At 45.2% G+C, this 20,521-nt stretch overlaps 1 protein-coding gene across 1 annotated transcript in view; it reads left to right on the top strand.

Moving 5' to 3' along the window:
- CCDC69 (coiled-coil domain containing 69) overlaps nucleotides 1–17,646 on the top strand; it is a 36,473-nt gene extending 18,827 nt beyond the window's left edge. Inside the window, exons 3-9 of the mRNA XM_022589927.3 lie at nucleotides 232–338; nucleotides 843–930; nucleotides 12,647–12,720; nucleotides 13,632–13,733; nucleotides 14,219–14,338; nucleotides 15,249–15,346; nucleotides 16,303–17,646. Of these exons, the coding sequence (XP_022445635.2) occupies nucleotides 232–338; nucleotides 843–930; nucleotides 12,647–12,720; nucleotides 13,632–13,733; nucleotides 14,219–14,338; nucleotides 15,249–15,346; nucleotides 16,303–16,480 (767 nt within the window). The 3' untranslated portion in view covers nucleotides 16,481–17,646. The remainder of the gene's footprint in view (nucleotides 1–231; nucleotides 339–842; nucleotides 931–12,646; nucleotides 12,721–13,631; nucleotides 13,734–14,218; nucleotides 14,339–15,248; nucleotides 15,347–16,302) is intronic.
- Nucleotides 17,647–20,521: the final 2,875 nt, after the last annotated feature.

Below are 20,521 nucleotides of genomic sequence, written 5' to 3'. Positions count from 1 at the left end.
TATAGATCCCAGGGGCAAAATGAGACCCCTGGCTTCTGCACTTAATGAAGGAGGGTCTCCAAAGCCAGGGAGATTTAAGGAGCTGCCTCTGGAGGTTGATCCCCGAGCTGAGACCATTCTTGAGGAGGAGACAGGCTCCCCAGCCCTTAGCTTGAGCCTCATACACCCTCTCTGCTGGGCCTGGTCCCAGCCTCTGCTCTGTGATTGTTTTTTTTCCTCCCTCACCTATAGCCACAACTGTCCATCTCTGTGCATCTGAGGAGGCTGGGCAGCACCAGAAGGCTCTCACCAGAATTCTCCAGCAACACGAAGAGGACAAGAAGAAATGGGCACAGAAGGTAAGGCCTAGCCCCTCTCTTTTCCTCCTGCTCTGCTGACCATGTTAAATCCCAGAGTGAGGCCATCTTTTGTTCTTATTGTTGGTGTAAGTATCTCTTACTTGTTTTGCCGGGAAGAGAGTCCTTTATCTGTTGAACAAATATTTGTAACTGCTGGCATATAATTCATTATATTCATTCTATGCAATAAAAGGTGGGGAAACACTAACATAACAAAGGGCTTCCTGCCCTCAGTGGCATCAGGATTAGAAGATTCCAAAATCCCTTTCCACCTGGTAAATCTCTGGGAACCCCCTTCTAAGCCCTAAAGAGGGCAAAGTCAGCCACACCTGCTATGTCTTGGAGGCCTTGTGCCCTCTCTGGGCACATGTCATTCCCATCACTCCGATCAGCGGGTAGGACTCTGATCACCAACCTCCAAAAGGCTCCAGTGTCGGTGAGTGAATAAGTGAGGCTGCCCTGAACCTACTCAGTCTTATCCTGCTCTGGACCCTCCGCCCGCAGGTGGAGAAGGAGAGGGAACTAGAGCTTGGAGAGAAACTGAATGAACAGCGAAGAGTCCTGGAGGGAGAGCACGCGGAGGCCCTGAGAGGTAAGGACAAGGTGCACTTGGGAGGGTGTGGAACGGACTCCTTCTGTTCCACCAGCTGAGTTCACACGGGACTCCCACTGTCCCCTCCCTCCCAGCTCTGGTCCATAAGCAGTTGGTCACTTCAGGGCTGGAGTTTGCAGCGTGCTTCGACTTGTCCATTCAGGCATGTAAAATCTGACCCCATCCTTTGTTTTACCTTAGTTGAGAGGTGTTTTTCCTTTCCATTTTAAAAGCAATTTGTATTCATTACAGGAAATTTGGAAAACCTTGACAAATAGGAGAATTTAAAAATATCTGTTTTCCTTCCCCACAGTGATGACGGCTCTTACAATTTATGGTTAGGTTGATTATTTTTTTCAAGTAACTTTCTTTCCTTTTACATGTGATGTGCTCATCAAAGAAAATTTAGAATGTATGGATTAAACAAAAAGATCTCACAGCATAATGGTTGGATCTCAGACTCTGCAAATGGTCTCTGGGTTTGAATCCCAGCTTCACCATTTACCAGCTGTGTAACCTTGAAGAAGTTAGTTAACCCTTGTTCATAGGGTCTTTATGAGAATCAAACAATTTAATTTATAGTTAGTTAGATAGATAGATAGGTAGATGAAGGAATCTAGAACAGTCCCTGATAGTTCACAAGATACTTAGCAAGTATTTATTAGTATATTTTTATTACTGAGAAAATTTAAATTGTGTATAATTCCACCCAGAACTAATCACTGCTACCCCTTTGATATAGATCCCTTTTACTTCTTTTGTGTGTATTTACCTAGAATATATATTTACCTAGAATATATATCTGTGTGCACACACACACTTTGGGGGGAGGAGATAAATGGATTTTTTCACTTTGAACTGTATTAACATCTTGTCATTAAACTCCTGTAGCACAGTTTTAGTAACTACGTAGCATTCCAGTGTGTACCCTTGCTCATTTAACTGAGCCCCTCTGGTTAGGCATTTCGGCAGTTTCAAACTTTTGCCATTGTTTATAATAGCAGTGATTCTTACACAGTGAACCTCATTTTGTAAAATCTTTGCCACACTCATGATTTTATCATTAGAATAACATCCTAGTAGGGTTGGTATGGCAAAGTTTACGTACATATATCTTTTAGTTTGGTAAAATACACATAAGATTTACCATTAGTGACATTTACTCCATTCACAGTGCCCTGCAACCATCACCACTGTCCACTTCCAGAACTCTCTCATCCTAAAGGCAAACCCCACACCCACTAAGCAGTCACTCCCAAACCCCACCCTCACCCTTCCAACCCCCCAGCAACTATCAGTCTGCTCTGAGTCTCATGGCTGTGCCACTGCGGACACTCGTGTAAATGGAATCATACAACCCCTACATCTGGCTTCCTTCACCCAGCATAACATTTCCAAGGCTCATCCATGCCGCAGTGTGCATTTGCACTCCATTCCTTTTTCTCCCCCCATTTTAAAAATTATTCCATTCCTTCTTGTGGCTGAATAATATTCCATTGCCTGGGCACCCCACACTCTCTTATCCATTCATCAGTTGATGGGTACCTGGGCTATGAACCAGTGCCACCAGTACAAGCACCTGCTTGAACACCTGCTTTCAGTTCCCCTGGGTGTACGCTTAGGAGTAGAACTGCTGGGTCACATGGTAATTCTATGCTTAACTTTCTGAGAAACCACCAAACTGTTTTCCACAGTGGCTGCACCACTTTTCAGTTCCAACATCATTGCACAAGGGTTCCAATTGCACCACATCCTTGCCAACACTTGTTAGTTTCCATTGTTGTTGCTATTATTATTATTGCCATCCTAGTGAGTGCAAAGTGGTATCTCATCATGGTTTTGATTTGCATTTCCCTAATGACTAATTTTTCTGAGCATCTTTTCATGTGCATGTTGGCCATTTGTATAGCTTCTTTGGGGAAGGTTATCTAGATTTTTTTTTTTTTTTTTTTCTGCTGTACGCGGGCCTCTCACTGTTGTGGCCTCTCCCGTTGCGGAGCGCAGGGTCCGGACGCGCAGGCTCAGCGGCCATGGCTCACGGGCCCAGCCGCTCCGCGGCATGTGGGATCTTCCTGGACCGGGGCCCAAACCCGTGTCCCCTGCATCGGCAGGCGGACTCTCAACCACTGCGCCACCAGGGAAGCCCTATCTAGATTTTTGATACTATTGAAATTGACCTTGAAAATGTTAAGCCAATTTTTCTTTAATCATCAGTATTTGTATGACTTTCCCCCAGAGTTATTTATCTTTTTAAAAACACAGTTAAGATTATTTTATATGTAAAATTTTATATCTTGTTCTTTTTATTTAACATTGTATCAAACATGTTTCCAAGTAATTCTTCTGCTACTAAAATGTAAAATCTAGACCACTGCATACATGGTTTTCCTTATTTCCTGTGAGTCTAGACATATAGATTTTTAACTATTGTAAGTAACACTGCACTAAACGTGTTTTGTGTAAAGATGTGCCCACATTTTACATTATATCCTTAGATTCCCAGAAGTGGAATAACTAGAACAGAGGTCTGAACAATTTTAAGAATCTTGAAACATATTGCAACATTAGCGCAATTTTGAAATAGAATTGAAGCCCTTGCCCTGGGAATTTGAAGGGTTGCATTTTAATACTAATACACCCCGTGAAACTGGGTCTGTCACTGGACCTTAGTTCACTTTCTGTATCTCTAAAACCTACCTTGAATCTCCTTTCAGTATGTGTATCTCTAAAATCTTCCTTCCCTCCCTCTCAAGGCTATTATGGGAAAAGAACTTTCTTCTCCAAGCAGAGCATTGCTTTGATATTAATTTTAGCATTGTAAATATATTGTTAAGAAAATTTTCCTACGTAACAACCCCAGAGGGGAAGGGACTGCCTGTCTCGAGTTCTTCCCATCAGTCAGAATTCTTTCATAGTTACTTTTAAATTGCTTGGCACCAATTAGGTGCTGCCTAAGTGTGTATTAAATGAATGACTAAAAGCACAGCATGGGGGAAGTATAACTGGGAGAGGCTAGTGGTGGTTATTCACATTTGATAACCTTGTTGTCTTTTATTTTCTATTTTTGTTTTTATTTTTTAATTATTATACATTAAAATTGACTTTCTGATATACAGTTTCATAAACTTTAACACATGTGTAGATTCGTACAACCATCACCATAATCCAATATAGAACAGTTCCATCACCCCCAAAACACTCTCTCAGGCTGCCCATTTGTATTCACATCTTCTCCCACCCCAACCCCTGACAACCACTGATCTGTTCTCCACCACTATGGTTTTGTCTTTTTGAGGCTGTTAGAGAAACAAAATAATACAATATAATTTTTAACATTGTCTTCTTTCCCTCATCATGATGCCTTTGAGAGTCATCCAAGTGGCTGGGTGTATCAATAGTACCTTCTTTTTCATGGCTGAGTTGTGATCTAGTGTTCACTCATCCCCTTGTCCCTGGGGGGACAGGTCGTTTCCAACTTGAGGCAATTATGAATAGAGCTCTTCTAAACATTTGTGTACAGGTCTCTGTGTGTTCTTTAGTTTCTTGGGTAAACACCTAGGAGTGGAATGGATATCATAAATGTATGTTCAGCTTTATGACAAATGACTAAACTGCTTTCCTAAGGGACCATCATTTTACATTCCCATCAGCGATGGATGAGTTCCACTGTTCCTTTTCACCAACACTTGTCAATACTTTTTATTTTTTGCTGTTCTAATAAATAAGCATGATGACTCACTGTGGGTGTAATCTGCATTTCAGTAATGACTAATCATGTAGAACATCTCTTCTTGTGTTTATTTGCTGTCTGTATAACTTCTTTGGTAAAATGTTCAAATCCTTTGCCCATTTTAATTAGCTTGTTTGTTCTTACTGTAGAGTTTTGGTTTTTTTTAACATCTTTATTGGAGTATAATTGCTTTACAACGGTGTGTTAGTTTCTGCTTTATAACAAAGTGAATCAGTTATACATATACATATGTTCCCATATCTCTTCCCTCTTGCGTCTCCCTCCCTCCCACCCTCCCTATCCCACCCTTCTAGGTGGTCACAAAGCACCAAGCGGATCTCCCTGTGCTATGCGGCTGCTTCCCACTAGCTATCTATTTTACGTTTGGTAGCGTATATATATGTCCATGCCACTCTCTCACTTTGTCACAGCTTACCCTTCCCCCTCCCCGTATCCTCAGGTCCATTCTCTAGTAGGTCTGTGTCTTTATTCCCGTCTTACCCCTAGGTTCTTCATGACCTTTTTTTTTTTCTTAGATTCCATATATATGTGTTAGCATACGGTATTTGTTTTTCTCTGACTTACTTCACTCTGTAGGACAGACTCCAAGTCCATCCACCTCACTACAAATATCTCAATTTCGTTTCCTTTTATGGCTGAGTAACATTCCATTGTATAATGTGCCACATCTTCTTTATCCATTCATCCGATGATGGACACTTAGGTTGCTTCCACATCCTGGCTATTGTAAATAGAGGTGCAATGAACATTTTGGTACATGACTCTTTTTGAATTATGGTTTTCTCAGGGTATATGACCAGTAGTGGGATTGCTGGGTCGTATGGTAGTTCTATTTTTAGTTTTTTAAGGAACCTCCATACTGTTCTCACAGTGGCTTTATCAATTTACATTCCCACCAACAGTGCAAGAGGGTTCCCTTTTCTCCACACCCCCTCCAGCATTTATTGTTTCTAGATTTTTTGATGATGGCCATTCTGACCGGTGTGAGTTGATACCTCATTGTAGTTTTGATTTGCATTTCTCTAATGATTAGTGACATTGAGCATCCTTTCATGTGTTTGTTGGCAATCTGTATATCTTCTTTGGAGAAATGTCTCTTTAGGTCTTCTGCCCATTTTTGGATTGGGTTGTTTGTTTTTTTGTTATTGAGCTGCATGAGCTGCTTGTAAATCTTGGAGATTAATCTTTGTCAGTTGCTTCATTTGCAAGTATTTTCTCCTATTCTGAGGGTTGTCTTTTGGTTTTGTTTATGGTTTCCTATGCTGTGGAAAAGCTTTGAAGTTTCATTAGGTCCCATTTGTTTATTTTTGGTTTTATTTCCGTTTCTCTAGGAGGTGGGTCTAAAAGGATCTTGCTGTGATTTATGTCATAGAGTTTTCTGCCTATGTTTTCCTCTAAGAGTTTGATAGTGTCTGGCCTTATATTTAGGTCTTTAATCCATTTTGAGTTTATTTTTGTGTATGGTGTTAAGGGAGTGTTCTAATTTCATAAACATTTGTGTACAGGTCTCTGTGTGTTCTTCTAAATTTGTGTTCTTTAAATTCTTCTAAACATTTGTGTACATGTCTCTGTGTGTTCTTTAGTTTCTTGGGTAAACACCTAGGGGTGGAATGGATATCATAAATGTATGTTCAGTTTTATGAGAAATGACTAAACTGCTTTCCTAAGGGACCATCATTTTACATTCCCATCAGCGATGGATGAGTTCCACTGTTCCTTTTCACCAACACTTGTCAATACTTTTTATTTTTTGCTGTTCTAATAAATAAGCATGATGACTCACTGTGGGTGTAATCTGCATTTCAATAATGACTAATCATGTAGAACATCTCTTCATGTGTTTATTTGCTGTCTGTATAACCTCTTTGGTAAAATGCCTGTTCAAATCCTTTGCCCATTTTAAGTAGCTTGTTTGTTCTTACTGTAGAGTTTTGAGAGATATTTATATATTTTGGATACAAGTCCTCTGTATTTGCAAAATATTTTCTCCTAGTCTGTGTGGGTGTTTTGGTTTTGTTTTCTTTTCTTTTCTTTTTCATTCTCTTAATGGCTTTCACAAAGCAAAGCTTTAACTTTGATAAATTCCAAAGTTATTTTTTCTTTTATCAATTATGCTTTTGGTGTCATATCTAAGAACTCTTTGCTGAACTCTAGGTTACAAAGATCTTCTATGTTTTCTCCCAAAAGCTATATGGTTTTAAGTTTTACATTTAGGTCTATGATCCATATAATCATGGATTTTTCTTTATACTGTCAACATGGTAGATTGCATTGATTTGAGTTTTCAAATTTTGGACTTGTGTTACAAAACCCCACTTGGTCTTTTTATATATTGCTGAATTTGATTTGCTAATATTTTACTGAAGATGTTTGTTTCTATGTTCATAAGGGCTACTGGTCTGTAGTTTTTTCTTGTACCATCTGTCTGGTTTTAGTATCAGGGTAAAGCTTGCCTCGTGGAATGAGTTGGGAAATGCTCCTTCCTCTTCTATCTCTAAAAGAGATTGTATAGAGTTGGTACTATATCATTTTTAAATATTCAGTAGAATTTGTCAGAGAAACCTAAAGATTTAAACAGATACTTGACCAAAGAGGATATACAGACAGCAAATAAACACAAGAAAAGATGGGCTTGGACATTTCCTTTCCAGAAAGTATTTAAGTACAGATTTAACTTCAATAGTTAGAGGAATGTCCAGGTTATGTATTTTTTCTTGGATGAGTTTTGGAAGTTTGTAGTTTTTCAGTAATTGGTACTCTTTATCTAAGTTGTCAAGTTTATGTGCGTAGGAATTGTTCATAGTGGTCCCTTAGTATTGTTTTAAATATCTTCTGTATCTATAATGCTATCCCCTCTTAAGTTTCTGTAATTGGTAATCTGTGCATTTAATTTTTTTTCTCTGTCAGTCTTGCTTGAGGTTTATCAATTTTATTAATCCTTTCCAAGAATCAGCTTTCGGTTCCATTGATTTCTTTTTCCTATTTTTCTATTTTCAATCTCACTGACTTCTCTTTTTATTTCCTTCCTCCTGCTTGCTTGCTTTGTATCTAGTTAGCTCTTTTTTTTTCTAGTTTCTTAAACTAGAAGTTTATTGATTTGAGACCTATCTCCTTTTCTAACATAAGCACTTGGTGCTATAAATTTCCCCCTCAGCACTGCATTATCTGCATCCTACAAATTGATGTTTTATATTTTTATTTTTGTTCAGTTCAAAATATATTCAGGGGAGATTACCTTGAGACTTCCTCTTTGGCTCACTGAATATTTAGAAGTGTATTTCCTTCCAAGTGTTTGGACATTTTCTAGTTCTCTTTACTGGTTTCCAGTTTGATTCCATTATGGTCAGAGAACACAGTTTGTATTTCATTTCTTTTATAATATTTTTCAGCTTGTTTTATGATTCAGGATATGGTCTATCTTGTGAAAGTTTCATGTGCACTTGGAAAGAATGTGTATTGAGTATTTTATAAATGAATCAATTAAAACAAGTCACTGACAGTATTGTTCAGTTTATATTTTTACTGTCTGTCTACCTCTTCTATCAAATACTGAGGAGTGTTGACGTCTTCAACTGTAATTGTGTATTTGTTTCTCCTTTCAGTTCTGTCAGTTTTTGCTTCATGTAATTTGAAGAATGACTGTTCATGTATAAATATTTAAGGTTTGTTATGTCTTCCTGGAGAATGGACCCCTTTATCATGATGTAGTGTACATCTTCATCCCTGAGAATCTACCTTATTCTTTTTTTTTTAAATTTAATTTACTTATTTTTTGGTTGTGCCAGGTCTTAATCGCAGCAGGAGGGCTCCTTAGTTGCGGCTCACCAGCTCCTTAGTTGCAGCTCACAGGCTCCTTAGTTGTGGCATGCATGTAAGATCTAGTTCCCTGACCAGGGATCGAACCCGCATCCCCTGCAGTGGGAGGTGGATTCTTAACCACTGCACCACCAGGGAAGTCCCGAGAATCTTCCTTATTCTTAAATGTTTCTTTTCCATTCTTACTTTTAACCCACCTATGACATATTTAACGCAGGTTTTTGTAGGGACCCTGGTGGTCCAGTGGCTACAACTCTGTGCTTTCACTGCTGAGGGCATGGGTTCGATCCCTGGTCGGGGAACTAAGATCCTGTGAGCCTCACGGCACGGCCAAAAACAAACAAAAAAAGTAGGTGTTATATCGTGTCAATAGCACATAGTTGGGGTTTCTTTTATTTGTAGTGTTTAGGCAGTTTAATGTTGTTATTGATATGGATGTCGTTTTGGTGTTTGTCTTCTGTTTGTTCTGTTTTTTATCCTCTATTTTCCCTTCCCTGCTTTCTTCTGGAGTATCTGAACATTTTTTAGTATTCCTTTTTAACTTACCTATTCTCTTTTTTTTTTTTTTTAGATGTTGGGGGTAGGAGTTTATTAATTAATTAATTTTTGCTGTGTTGGGTCTTCGTTTCTGTGCGAGGGCTTTCTGTAGTTGTGGCAAGCGGGGCCACTCTTCGTCGCGGTGCGCGGGCCTCTCACTATCGCGGCCTCTCTTGTTGCGGAACACAGGCTCCAGGCAGGCTCAGTAGTTGTGGCTCACGGGCCTAGTTGCTCCGCGGCATGTGGGATCCTCCCAGACCAGGGCTTGAACCCGTGTCCCCTGCATTAGCAGGCAGATTCTCAACCACTTTGCCACCAGGGAAGCCCCCCTATTCTCTTTTACTGTATCTCTTTGTGTATGTATATATGTGTGTATGTGTATGTATGTATTAGTGATTGCACTAAGAATTACAATATGTGTAACAGTCTACTTAGAATTAATATCTTACCAGTTCAAGTGGAATGTACAAACCTTATCATCATATAGGTCCATCATCTCTCCTTTTTGTTGTACTTAGTCTTATGTATTACATCTGCATACACTGAATACCCCGTCAGACAATGTTATAATTTTTGCTTTTACCCATCATATTTTAAAGAGCTCAAAGGAAAAAGAATAGTCTATTACATTTACCCAGGTGTTTACCAGTTCTGTTGTTCTTCCTAAATTCCTGAAGTTTCAAGTAGCCCTCTGGTACCATTTGCCTTCTATTTAAAGAATTTCCTTGAGCAGTTCTTTTAGAGCAGGTCCATTGGTGATGAATTTTTAGTGTTTCTTCATCTAGAATGTCTTTATTTCACCTTCTTTCCTGAAGGATATTTTTACTGAAGATAGGATTCTTGATTTACGGTTCTTTTATTTCAGCAGTTTTAAAATGTTCTTATGCCTTCTAGTCTCTAAGCTTTCTAATGAGAAATCCACAACTCATTCAAACTTACTTCTTCTATGTAATGCACCATTTTTCTTTGATTCTGTTCCAGATTTTTTATTAGTTTTTTTTAACACCTTTATTGGAGTATAATTGCTTTACAATGGTGTGTTAGTTTCTGCTTTATAACAAAGTGAAGCAGCTATACATATACATATATCCCCGTATCTCCTCCCTCTTGCCTCTCCCTCCCACCCTCCCTATTCCACCCCTCTAGGTGGACACAAAGTACTAAGCTGATCTCCCTGTGCTATGCAGCTGTTTTCCATTAGCTATCTATTTTACATTTGGTAGTATATATAAGTCCATGCCACTCTCTCATTTTGTCCCACCTTCCCCTTCCCCCTCCTCAAGTCCATTCTCTACATCTGCGTCTTTATTCCTGTCCTGCCCCTAGGTTCTTCATAACCTTTTTTTTTAGATTCCATATATATGTGTTAGCATACGGTATTTGTTTTTCTCTTTGACTTACTTCACTCTGTATGAGTCTCTAGGTCCATCCACCTTGCTACAAATAACTCAATTTCGTTTCTTTTTATGGCTGATTGTTATTCGTTTTTAAAAATGATATGTCTGAGTGTGGATTTCGTTGGGTTTACTTTGATGTTCAGTGAGCATCTTTAATCTGTAGGATTATGTTTTGCCAAATTTGGGAAGCATTCAACCATTCCTTCCTATAGTTTTTCTGCGCTGCATCCTTTCTGAGTCTTTGACTCAAATGTCAGATATCCTGGGATTATCTTTTGGGTTCCTGAGGCTCTGTCCATTTTTTTCCAATATTTTTTCACTTTCTTTCAGATTGGGTAATTTCTATTGATCTTCAAAAGTTCACTAGCTCTTTTTTATGTCATTTCTGTTCTTCTATTGAGCCCACCAAGTGAGTTTTTTACTTCATTTTTTTGTTGTAAAATTCCCTCCTTTTTTTTCTTTTTTAAGAAGATGTTGGGGGTAGGAGTTTATTAATTAATTAATTTATTTTTGGCTGTGTTGGGCCTTCGTTTCTGTGCGAGGGCTTTCTCTAGTTGTGACAAGCGGGGGCCACTCTTCATCGCGGTGCGCGGGCCTCTCACTATGGCGGCCTCTCTTGTTGCGGAGCACAGGCTCCAGACGCGCAGGCTCAGTAGTTGTGGCTCACGGGCCTAGTTGCTCCGCGGCATGTGGGATCCTCCCAGACCAGGGCTCGAACCCGTGTCCCCTGCATTAACAGGCAGACTCTCAACCACTGCACCACCAGGGAAGCCCCCTCCTAGTTTTAATGTTTGATTACACTTTCTAGTTTTCCATCCTTTTGAAGAGTGTTCGCCCTTATTTCAGAGCATTTGTATAGTGGCTTCCTTAAAGTCCCTTAATAATTCCAACATCTGTGGCACCTCACTGTTGGCATCTGTTGAATGTCTTTTCTCAGGAGGATTGAGATTTTCCCACTTCTTTGTATGCTGAGTATTGAGAAGTGCAAGCTGAGCAATTTTGTATTGCATTCTGGATACATTGGATGTTTGAATACATCAGATTCTGGGTCTTGTTTAAATTAAATGTACTGGTTGAGTGGTACTTTGAATTCTGATCTTCTTGCCCAGTCTGCCTGCTACCGTTTACCTTTCAGAGTCTGAAAATAGTTGTTCCATTCATTCTGTCCTGGTTTTATAGCTAAATTCAGTAGACTGCATGGAGTGTGCTTCCTCCATCTTACCTGGAAACAAACCTGTCTTGATAGGCCAATTAATTAAGCCCATAATTTATAAAAATTAAGCCTGTGGTTTTTATATAGCTGATCTTATCCATTTTTGACAGCTCGATCACATTTATGTTACTGAACATTCTTTTCCTTGTGTCACTGCCCACTGTGACACAGGCCCCTTATATACCTGGGCCTTTGGCTGTACTACACTTTCCTGTTGTCTGTCCTATTTCCCATCCCACCCAGTGACTAGTCATTTCCCTCTTATCTTCTCTCAGCCAAGAGAAGGTTGGAATTTTCCAAAAGGAACTTTGTAGAGGAGGCAGGATGAAAAGTAAACTCCGTGAATTTGGAGAGCGATAAGTCCAGCTCTGCACAGCACTGCCCAGCCTGGAGAGCCCTTGCATGTCCTTTTCTCACCCCTTAGAGACAACTAGGCCAGGCTTCTTTTGACCCGTTTCACAACTGAGTCAACAGGAGTTTTAGGTATTTCAAGTGATCTCCTCCAGGTTTCTCAGTTTTAGAGAAGCAGAATTAGGACCAGGTAGATTTCCTGGCCCCAAATCTAATGTACTCACTGTAGTTTTGTGCCACAGTTTGACAACTGATGAGTCAATGATTTTGTGATTTGGCTAACCCAACTTATAGAACACTGACCCTGTGCATTTTCCACAGCATGCTGTGGCCTGAGATTAACAGCCTGCCGCAGATCTTTGGATCTTCCCCTCAGCCAGGTGTGGGTGGCACCCACAATCTGGTAGGGTTCACAGTTCTTCCCAGGGTCTCATTTGTTTCCCCTTCCATGAGCTTCTATTAAATATCTACTATAGTTCTGGTACATCCCCAAGCCCATGAGGTAGGAGCAGGAATAAAAGCATCCTCAGACTCCTGGTCCCCATGATCCCAGGGGGTCACCTGGGCTCTCTGAAGCTCATGGGGCCTGTCGGACAGCTTTAGGGTGAAGTGTCAGGGATCTGAGCTCACAGTGGTCTCCTTTCCCTCCAGTCCTCCAGGCCTCCCATGAGCAGGATAAAGAAGCCCTTACCCACTCCTTCCAGGAGGCCAAGGCGGCCCTGCAGGTGAGACGGGTTGGGCCATGTCAGTCTCTGTGATGTGGCCACCACACTATTATATTAGCTCAGGAGGACTTGGTCTGAGGTAAGGGTTGGCCTGTTTTTCAAGGACCGCTGGGAGCATCTTGGAGACTTCATGGGCCTGGTGCCACAGTGTGATTAGAGCGATGGGTGGATGCACAGGGACCTGTGGAAGCAGGAGAGGAGGTGTCCGACCCAATCTGGCTGGTCAGGGACTTCCAAGAGGGATTGAGATCTAAGCTGGAGTCTGAGGGTGGGTTAGAATTTTTCAGATGAAGAAGGGTAGGAAGAGTGCCTTAGGTAGGAAAAATAAAATAAAAAGTGTTTAAAGCCTTGGAGGAAAGGGAAAAAATATAGAGTACCTGTGGAACTGAAACAAGTCCAAGATGACTGGGTATAGAGTATAAGTGGGAGATAGCTGAGGCCAGAGAGGGAGGCAAGGACCAAGCGGTGGGAGTCTGTGAGTCATAGTAAGGGGGTGCACTACCCTAAAGGCAATGGGCAAGGTTCGGGTGGAAGAAACCCTTGGCAGGGGAGCAGTATGGAGACAGGAATGCACCTGGCAGCTGGAAGAGTGATGTGATGTTGGCTGCAGGAGAAGGCGTGTAGAGGGAGCAGTGAGAGAAGAGAAAGGGCAAGGACACCGAGCCCGGTTTGCATGTGTTTTGAATGCCAGACTACCACTGGCCTTGAATACCCTGACATCGTCCCCAAGGGTATGGAGAGGTGGGGCTGTGTGTTTCGGGCAGTGGTTGAAGTAGCTAGAGCCTGCACTGTTGGGCAGAGCAACGACAGACTGAAGAACCCAATACTGACCCCTCTCTGTGGGGTGGAGAAGTCCACCTCCAGCCTTATGGGCCAGGGTTTCATCATCTCCATCCCACTCCCTTCTCCAGGAGACCACTGACAGACTGACCGCACAGCTGGAGGCCTTCCAGGCCAAGGTGAAGAGGGTAGAGGAGTCCATCCTAAGCCAAGACTACAAGAAGCACATCCAGGTAGGCAGCAGTTCACCCGCAGCTTCTCCTTCCATCTCCAGGGAGGTCCAGGTCTGGGCAACAGGAAAGGCCAGTCCCTCTTCAAGGACAGGGTTCAGACCTGACACTCTTTCCTTCACAAGGGTCTGGAAGAAACAGTGTCCCCATGTCACTGAGGGGGAAGGTAAGGTTCAGAGAGAGGCATATGGGATGGTCAAGTGCTCAGGCTCTGGACTCAGAACTAGGTGCAAAGAGCAAACCTACCACTTAGCACAAGCGACTTGACCTCTGTGAACCACGGTGTCCCCATCTGTGATGGTGTGAGCACAGCATGCACTATTGAATAGAGTGAGGTAAAGCGCATTAAGCACTTTCCATGGGCCAAGAGAGGGAGGTGACTTGTGAGAGTCAGAGCTGGGGGCAGAGTGGGTAGGAGGGAGGTCGCCCGTGCCCCGCTGCCCCCTCTGCCGGATGGTCTGCTGAGATCGCTCTGTGCTCCTGTCTAGGAGTACGGGAGCCCCAGCCAGTTCTGGGAGCAGGAGCTGGAGAGCTTACACTTTGTCATCGAGATGAAGAACGAGCGAATCCACGAGCTAGACAAGCGGCTCATCCTCATGGAGACAGTGGTCCGTGGCTGGCAGCGGCTGGTGGGGGATGGTAGCGGGGGCAGCTCATGCTTCTACTTTCTGGGCACTTACTCTGTCAGGTGTGCAGAGGGAAGGCACTTTGAGGAGGGCCCAGCCTGGTCCATACCAGCTGTGACCTGCCACCTGTGCTGGCCCTTGAGCCGCTGAGGCTGGTCTGGGTCCAACAGTGCCTCCTTGTCATCCGGGTCCTATACATTTCTTGACTGCTCATGTTGCTGTCACTTGGGTGACGCTGGGCAGGTAGCCGGGCTAATCAGGAGGGGCTGGCAGATGTCACAGGTTGGGCAGGGGCTGAGGAAGGAGTCAAGGCTGAAAAAAAGAAGTCAGACAGATTTGGAAAGCCAGAGTCAGCAAGGACAGGCCTGGGCAGTGGTGGGCATTGGGGACACAGGTGGCTTTGTCTCCAGGAGAAGGGAGGCCTTGGGAACCTAGGGTTGAATCCAAACGGATTATGTTACGTTGTCCTGGAAGAAGTTCCCTGTCCTCTTGTGTGGCGCACAACCTAAATTTTAAATCAGACCATCTCAGAGCTTCCCTATAAATTTTTTTCAACCATTTCTGTGGAATAGCATAACAGATACACTTACATTTTTATACGTTAGATACTTCTGACTTTTGGAGAACCAAAATACTCTTGTGAGCTGATGGAGATTTTAAATAGTAGTGGCGCTCTTCTTTTTTTAATACTCATCTGGCAAAGTGAAAAGCTGGCAGTCCTGTGTTCATGCCTTAGCTGTATTGTTCCAAGTAATCTTACTGCTTCACGAAATGTGACATTTGGTCTCAAGTAAATCAGTGTTTTCAGTGAGCACAGATAAGAGGGAGGTGACAGCACACATTGTGTCGAGTGAGGTTGGTGGCTTTCTGAGCTCGCTCTTATTTGTCACAGAAAGAAAAAAACCTGCTGTTGGAGGAGAAAATCACCACCCTGCAGCAGGAGAACGAGGACCTCCATGCCCGAGGCCGCAACCAGATGGCTGTGTCCAGGTAGCTGCTCCCACCCCCCTCCTCCCATCCCCACCGCTTTTTTTGTGAACTTCCAGTTGGGAGAGTCTCCAAGAGGCCCTGGGAATGGATTGACGTGGGCCCAGGCCGGTCTGGGGAATGCGGCTCCTCTTTGCTTGGGGGGTCAGCAAAGGGAAATCCCAAAGGACCGGCTCTGCCCGGAAACAGAAGTCACAGGGCTGATTAATATCTGTTTGTCTCCATCCTGGCTAAGTGGGCTTCATGGGAAAGCCCAATCCAGGAAGAAGGAACAGGAAGCGTAGGGTTCAAGAGGCCAAATGAATGAATGAATCGGTTGTAAGGGATCCGTAAATAAGAGCTAAGATCATGTGTCAGATGTAATTTGTTGACTACACATTATCTCATCTAATCCTCGTAATTACTCTAACAGCCAGTCCTGTTATCATTCCCATTTTACAAATTCACCAAGAGTGAATACCTTGTCCAGAGTTACACGTCTCAGTGGTGGAGCAGATCTGAACCCAGAGCTGTCTGCTAAACTTCAGACAAGCCTAGAATGGGACACCAGGGCCGTCTGTTCAGTTCCCCCAACTGGTTCAGAGGCTGAGAAAAGGCCAGGGTGGGAGTGGGGCTTGGCGGGGGCTGTGTCTAGGCCGTCAAAGCTTTTTTTTCAACAGACCAACAAATTACACCCGACACGTGATCTTAGTTCTCATTTACGGATCCCTTACAACTGATTCATTCATTCATCGGGCCTCTTGAACCCTAAGCTTCCTTTCCTTCTTCCTGGATTGGGCTTTCCCATGGAGCCCACTTAGCCAGGATGGAGACAAACAGAGTTGCCTTTTGGGACAGGCAGACGGGGCGGTGGGCCCCCGGGGAAGGCTTCCTGGAGAAGTGGGCTGGTCACTGCAGTTGATGGAGACCCCGAGGGGCGGTTCCCCGCAGGCAACCCTGGGCTCTGTCTGTGTCCACAGGCAGCTCTCTGAGGACCTGCTTCTCGCCCGAGAGGCCCTGGAGAAGGAGTCGCAGTTGCGCCGGCAGCTCCAGCAGGAGAAGGAGCAGCTGCTGTACCGGGTCCTCGGGGCCGACGCCTCCCCCGCCTTCCCGCTGGCCTCTCTCACCCCCACTGAGGTCTCCTACCTCGCCACATAGCGCCTGGACCGCCGGGATGCTGTGGTCACAGCTTTCTCTCGAGGACTTGGCAGAGAAAACAGCAGGGGCCTCTTGTCCCTAGGAGGGGACAAGGGTGGGAGTGAGATGGGGAGCCAGGATGTGCGGCCAGTCAGCCCTGGGGGCTTGGGCCGCGTAGACTCACCCTCGGGGCTTCGGAGGCCCCCTCAAGTTGGCGCAGGGGACAAGCGAGAAGAGCCCTTTCCTCCCTCCCCTTCTGTCTGTTCAGATCGGGGGGTTCTGAGGCCTTCCCCAGGGGCAGCCATGCCATATTGGTCATCTGACCAAGAGGAGACAACCCACTGGTCCTCACTTCCCGCAGCCATCCCCCCAAGCCCCACTCCCGCCCCGGCCTTTTCTCAGCCTCTGAACCGGTTGGGGGAACTGAACAGACGGCCCTAGTGTCCCATTCTAGGCTTGTCTGAAGTTTAGACTAGGGGCTGGGGGGCAGGGGAGGACAGGGGCCACATGCTGTGAATCAAACTGGGGAGGGTGAGTGGCTGGGAGGGGGGCACTGGAGGCCCTGCCGACTGGGCAGTGAATCGGGCATGGCACCGGTCCCAGGCCCGGAATCCGGTCAGTCTAGGGGTTACCGGCAGAGCTGCTGCTCCTGGACCGGGCAAGGCTCACTGCCCTGCACTCCCGGTCCCTCGGCCTCAGTGCCGTCAGGACACGGGGGCCACCTAGTGGATCTAAGTACCCTCGACAGCCAGAGCTGGAACCTCATTCCTGTACTGATGAGGAAACCAAGGTGGGGAGTGGGACCAGCAGAGCCAGGACTAGGGCCTCACCTGTCATCCAGGTTTCACCTTATCATACTTTTTCTTCCTCCCCAGGCTCTGGGAGGTCATGTCTCAGACTTGGTCTTTCTCCTCCTTGCTCTGACTGCCCCCCACCCTTACCAGTGCTCTCTTTCATTCCTGCTCTCCACTTAATTCCTTCTACCACCCCTGACCCCAGGCCCACGGATCCTGGCCCTCAGCCTCCCCGTCAGTGCAAAGGGGTGGCTCGAATAACTAACCCCAGCAGGCCTGTCCAATCCTGACTGTCTGTGGATTCAAGATTCTTCTCAGGAAGCGTTGGGTCATCTGGAACCAATAACAATCCCACCCCTGTATAAGCATTTTAATTAAATGCTTTCATACACACCTCTCTCCTTGATCTGCAAAAGATCCTCAAAGCAGGTTCTTACCCAGCTTTAGCAGAGAGCAAACTGAGATCACAGGAGCCAATGGGCCATGCCTGGGGTCCCCCAGCCCCCCGGACCATCACGTAGGAAACGTCAACTCACAGGAACTGAGGTTTCCTCTGTCATCCCAGACTGCCTTCTTCATTCCCCCAGATGTGGGCTTCATCCATTTCTAGTTCTAGGGGTTCAGATGTGACTCTGTTTCTTCAGCCCTGGGCAAACAGGTTTTCCAGGAGCCTTGGGGACAGCTCTGGAGTGAAACACACACATACTTCTTCCTATAACTTTTCCCAAAGGCTGACTAGGATAGGCTAGTTCATTGGACGTTAATGGTCACAACCAAGAAAAGAATGGGTAGCCAAGTAATTTGGGAAACTCTAGGTTCACTCAAGTTAAACAGCTCTGCAAACCGCAGGATTTCTCAGAGCCTTTAAGATGCTAACATGCACTGCAAACTCCCAAGGAGGAAGCAAAGCGTCCAGCATCTCCTAAACATCTTTGACCAAGTTTCTCCCCCAACCTGAGCACTTCAGGCTGCAGAATGCACTTTAGAAAACATCGTTCTAATTGAGAGAGTTGAGGGCTGGAGAAGGGGCAGGTTGTGGGAAGTGGGGTTTCCCTCATGCAGCCCGTGGTGGTTGTGAGGAGGTGAACCGAGGTCCTACCCTCACCCTGGGGCAGGCAAGCTATGGAAACTAAAAAACACGTGATAGGGCTTCCCTGGTGGCCCAGTGGTTGAGGGTCCGCCTGCCGATCCAGGGGACACAGGTTCATGCCCCGGTCTGGGAAGATCCCACATGCCGCGGAGCGGCTGGGCCCGTGAGCCATGGCCGCTGAGCCTGCGCATCCGGAGCCTGTGCTCTGCAATGGGAGAGGCCACGACAGTGAGAGGCCCACGTACCACAAAAAAACAAAAACAAACAAAAAAAAACACGTGCTGCCTTGATTTGGCCCCTGTTTTTCTGGGAGAGGGTGGAGGTGGGTCCTTACTCAAGGCCTCTGCTAGGGGCAGGGATCCTTGAGGAGTAAGTCCTGGGGCCTGGGGGGACTCACCAGCAGTTCTGGGCTCCTCCTCAGGTACTGGGGCCCCACGGGCCCTGGCTTTGCTCAGGCTTGGCATAAAGGCTGGCTGTCAGAATAGGGTGAGGCCTGGAGTGAGGCCATGAGGCTGAAACAAGAGGTGAAAGCAGTGATGGGCTGGCAGAGTGTAGGGGGTGAACGTGAAGGTTCTTTCTGCTCTGCCAGGGGCACCTCCTTGGCATCAAAACCACCGAGGTTCATACGGTCACCTACCCCTGCTTCTACCTACTGCTCTACACCTGGATGCCAGGGAGCAAGGGAACACAAGGACACGGGTGGTAGCTGTCCCTGGGCCCTGAAGGTGCATGGCCTGGCACGTGTCAATGCCAGCATCCCCGGCCCAGGTCTCTTCCACATATAGGGTGTTCCCTGCATCCTACCTGGCTTTCCTGGAGTACCTGTCCACATCGCCATGGGCCTGCTCACTGACATCAGCGGGCGGATCCAGCTGCAGAGACAAAAAAACCTGTCCATCAGCTGCCCCAGGTGCCACCTCTGACTGGGGCACAGCGGGCAGGTTAGAGGCACAATGTACCCCTTCAGGGAAAGGAGGAGCGACTTGGCCAAGGTCACACCTCAGTGTTAGAGCACCTGAAAGGCCAGGTTCTCTGTGGAAAAACAAGCTGTTCAAGTCCCTGGGGGGAAGCTGGGGTCTCCTCCCCGACTCAAGGAGAAGCAGGAGGTAACGGCACTTTCCGGTGTGGGTTTTATCGCACTCTGCTTCTGTGGGGATGTTAAGGGGTGTTCCCTCCGCAGAGCAGGGGCAAAATTGTTTGGTAAATAGTCCAGCAAAGTGAAACTGGGGAGACTCAGACCACTGAGTCTAACGCGTGTCCCTGTATGTTTTGAAGCTCCAAGGCACGTGCTTTTAAGAGGCAGTGTTTTCCTAAGGACGCTTTTTTTTGGGAGAAGGGGGTGGTATGATTGTTTTGGTTTTCTGCCATTCCAAGGAACATGTCTGTGGAAATGCTGGCCTAGCAAAGCCATCGGGGTGTTCTTTTCCCTTTGTTGGGTCTCGAGTTTCCACTTTTGACAAGTGGGAGAATGATACCTCACTCTCTCTACTTCCTAAGGCCTCTGGGGGACTCACCTTCAAGTCTCTGCACCTCAAATTCCGGCCCCTCCAGGAAGGTCTTTTAAGAAATCCTAAAGTCCGCATGGTTGGTAGCCTACCGTTTATTAGCACAGTTCTTCTTTAGATGTTTGAGGTTACGGGTTAAGTTCTTTGAGAGAAAAGAACATCACCAGCACCACCTGGGGAAGGTCTGGGCCCACATGGGTTGGTCACAATACAGTTACTAATGCATTTAGTCCATTTCCTATCACATACACACCCAGCCACAGGGCATGAGCATTTGTTCAAGACCCATTTTCATGGGATTTGGGCCACTTTGGTCTCAGCTTGAGTGTCACCTCGGAAGACCCCCTGACCACTATCTCAGTAGACCCTCTCACACTGTATCCTCGATAGAGCACTTAGTATTGTGTAGATGAGCGTGTTTGTTCATCTCCCACTTCTTCCTCCCCATTTAGACTGTAAGCTTGCAAAGCGGGGGGGAGCCATCTTTCTCTTTAATTCGTCATTGTAGTCTCAGCACCTAGTTCAGTGTCTGCTCTGTGGTGGGTGCTCAATAATTGTCAGACAAATTAAAACAAATTATATATTTTTATACAATAAGCTGATAAGTAGTTCTACTTGACAAATGAGGAAACTGACGCCCAGAAAAGGAAGTGACTTCCCCAAGGTCACTCAA

Source organism: Delphinapterus leucas, chromosome 3, assembly GCF_059928025.1.
Source record: "Delphinapterus leucas isolate spDelLeu-1000000601 "Yukka" chromosome 3, BTC_Dleu_Yukka2, whole genome shotgun sequence".
Taxonomy (NCBI): domain Eukaryota; kingdom Metazoa; phylum Chordata; class Mammalia; order Artiodactyla; family Monodontidae; genus Delphinapterus; species Delphinapterus leucas.
This window is presented reverse-complemented; position numbering and strand designations above follow the sequence as displayed.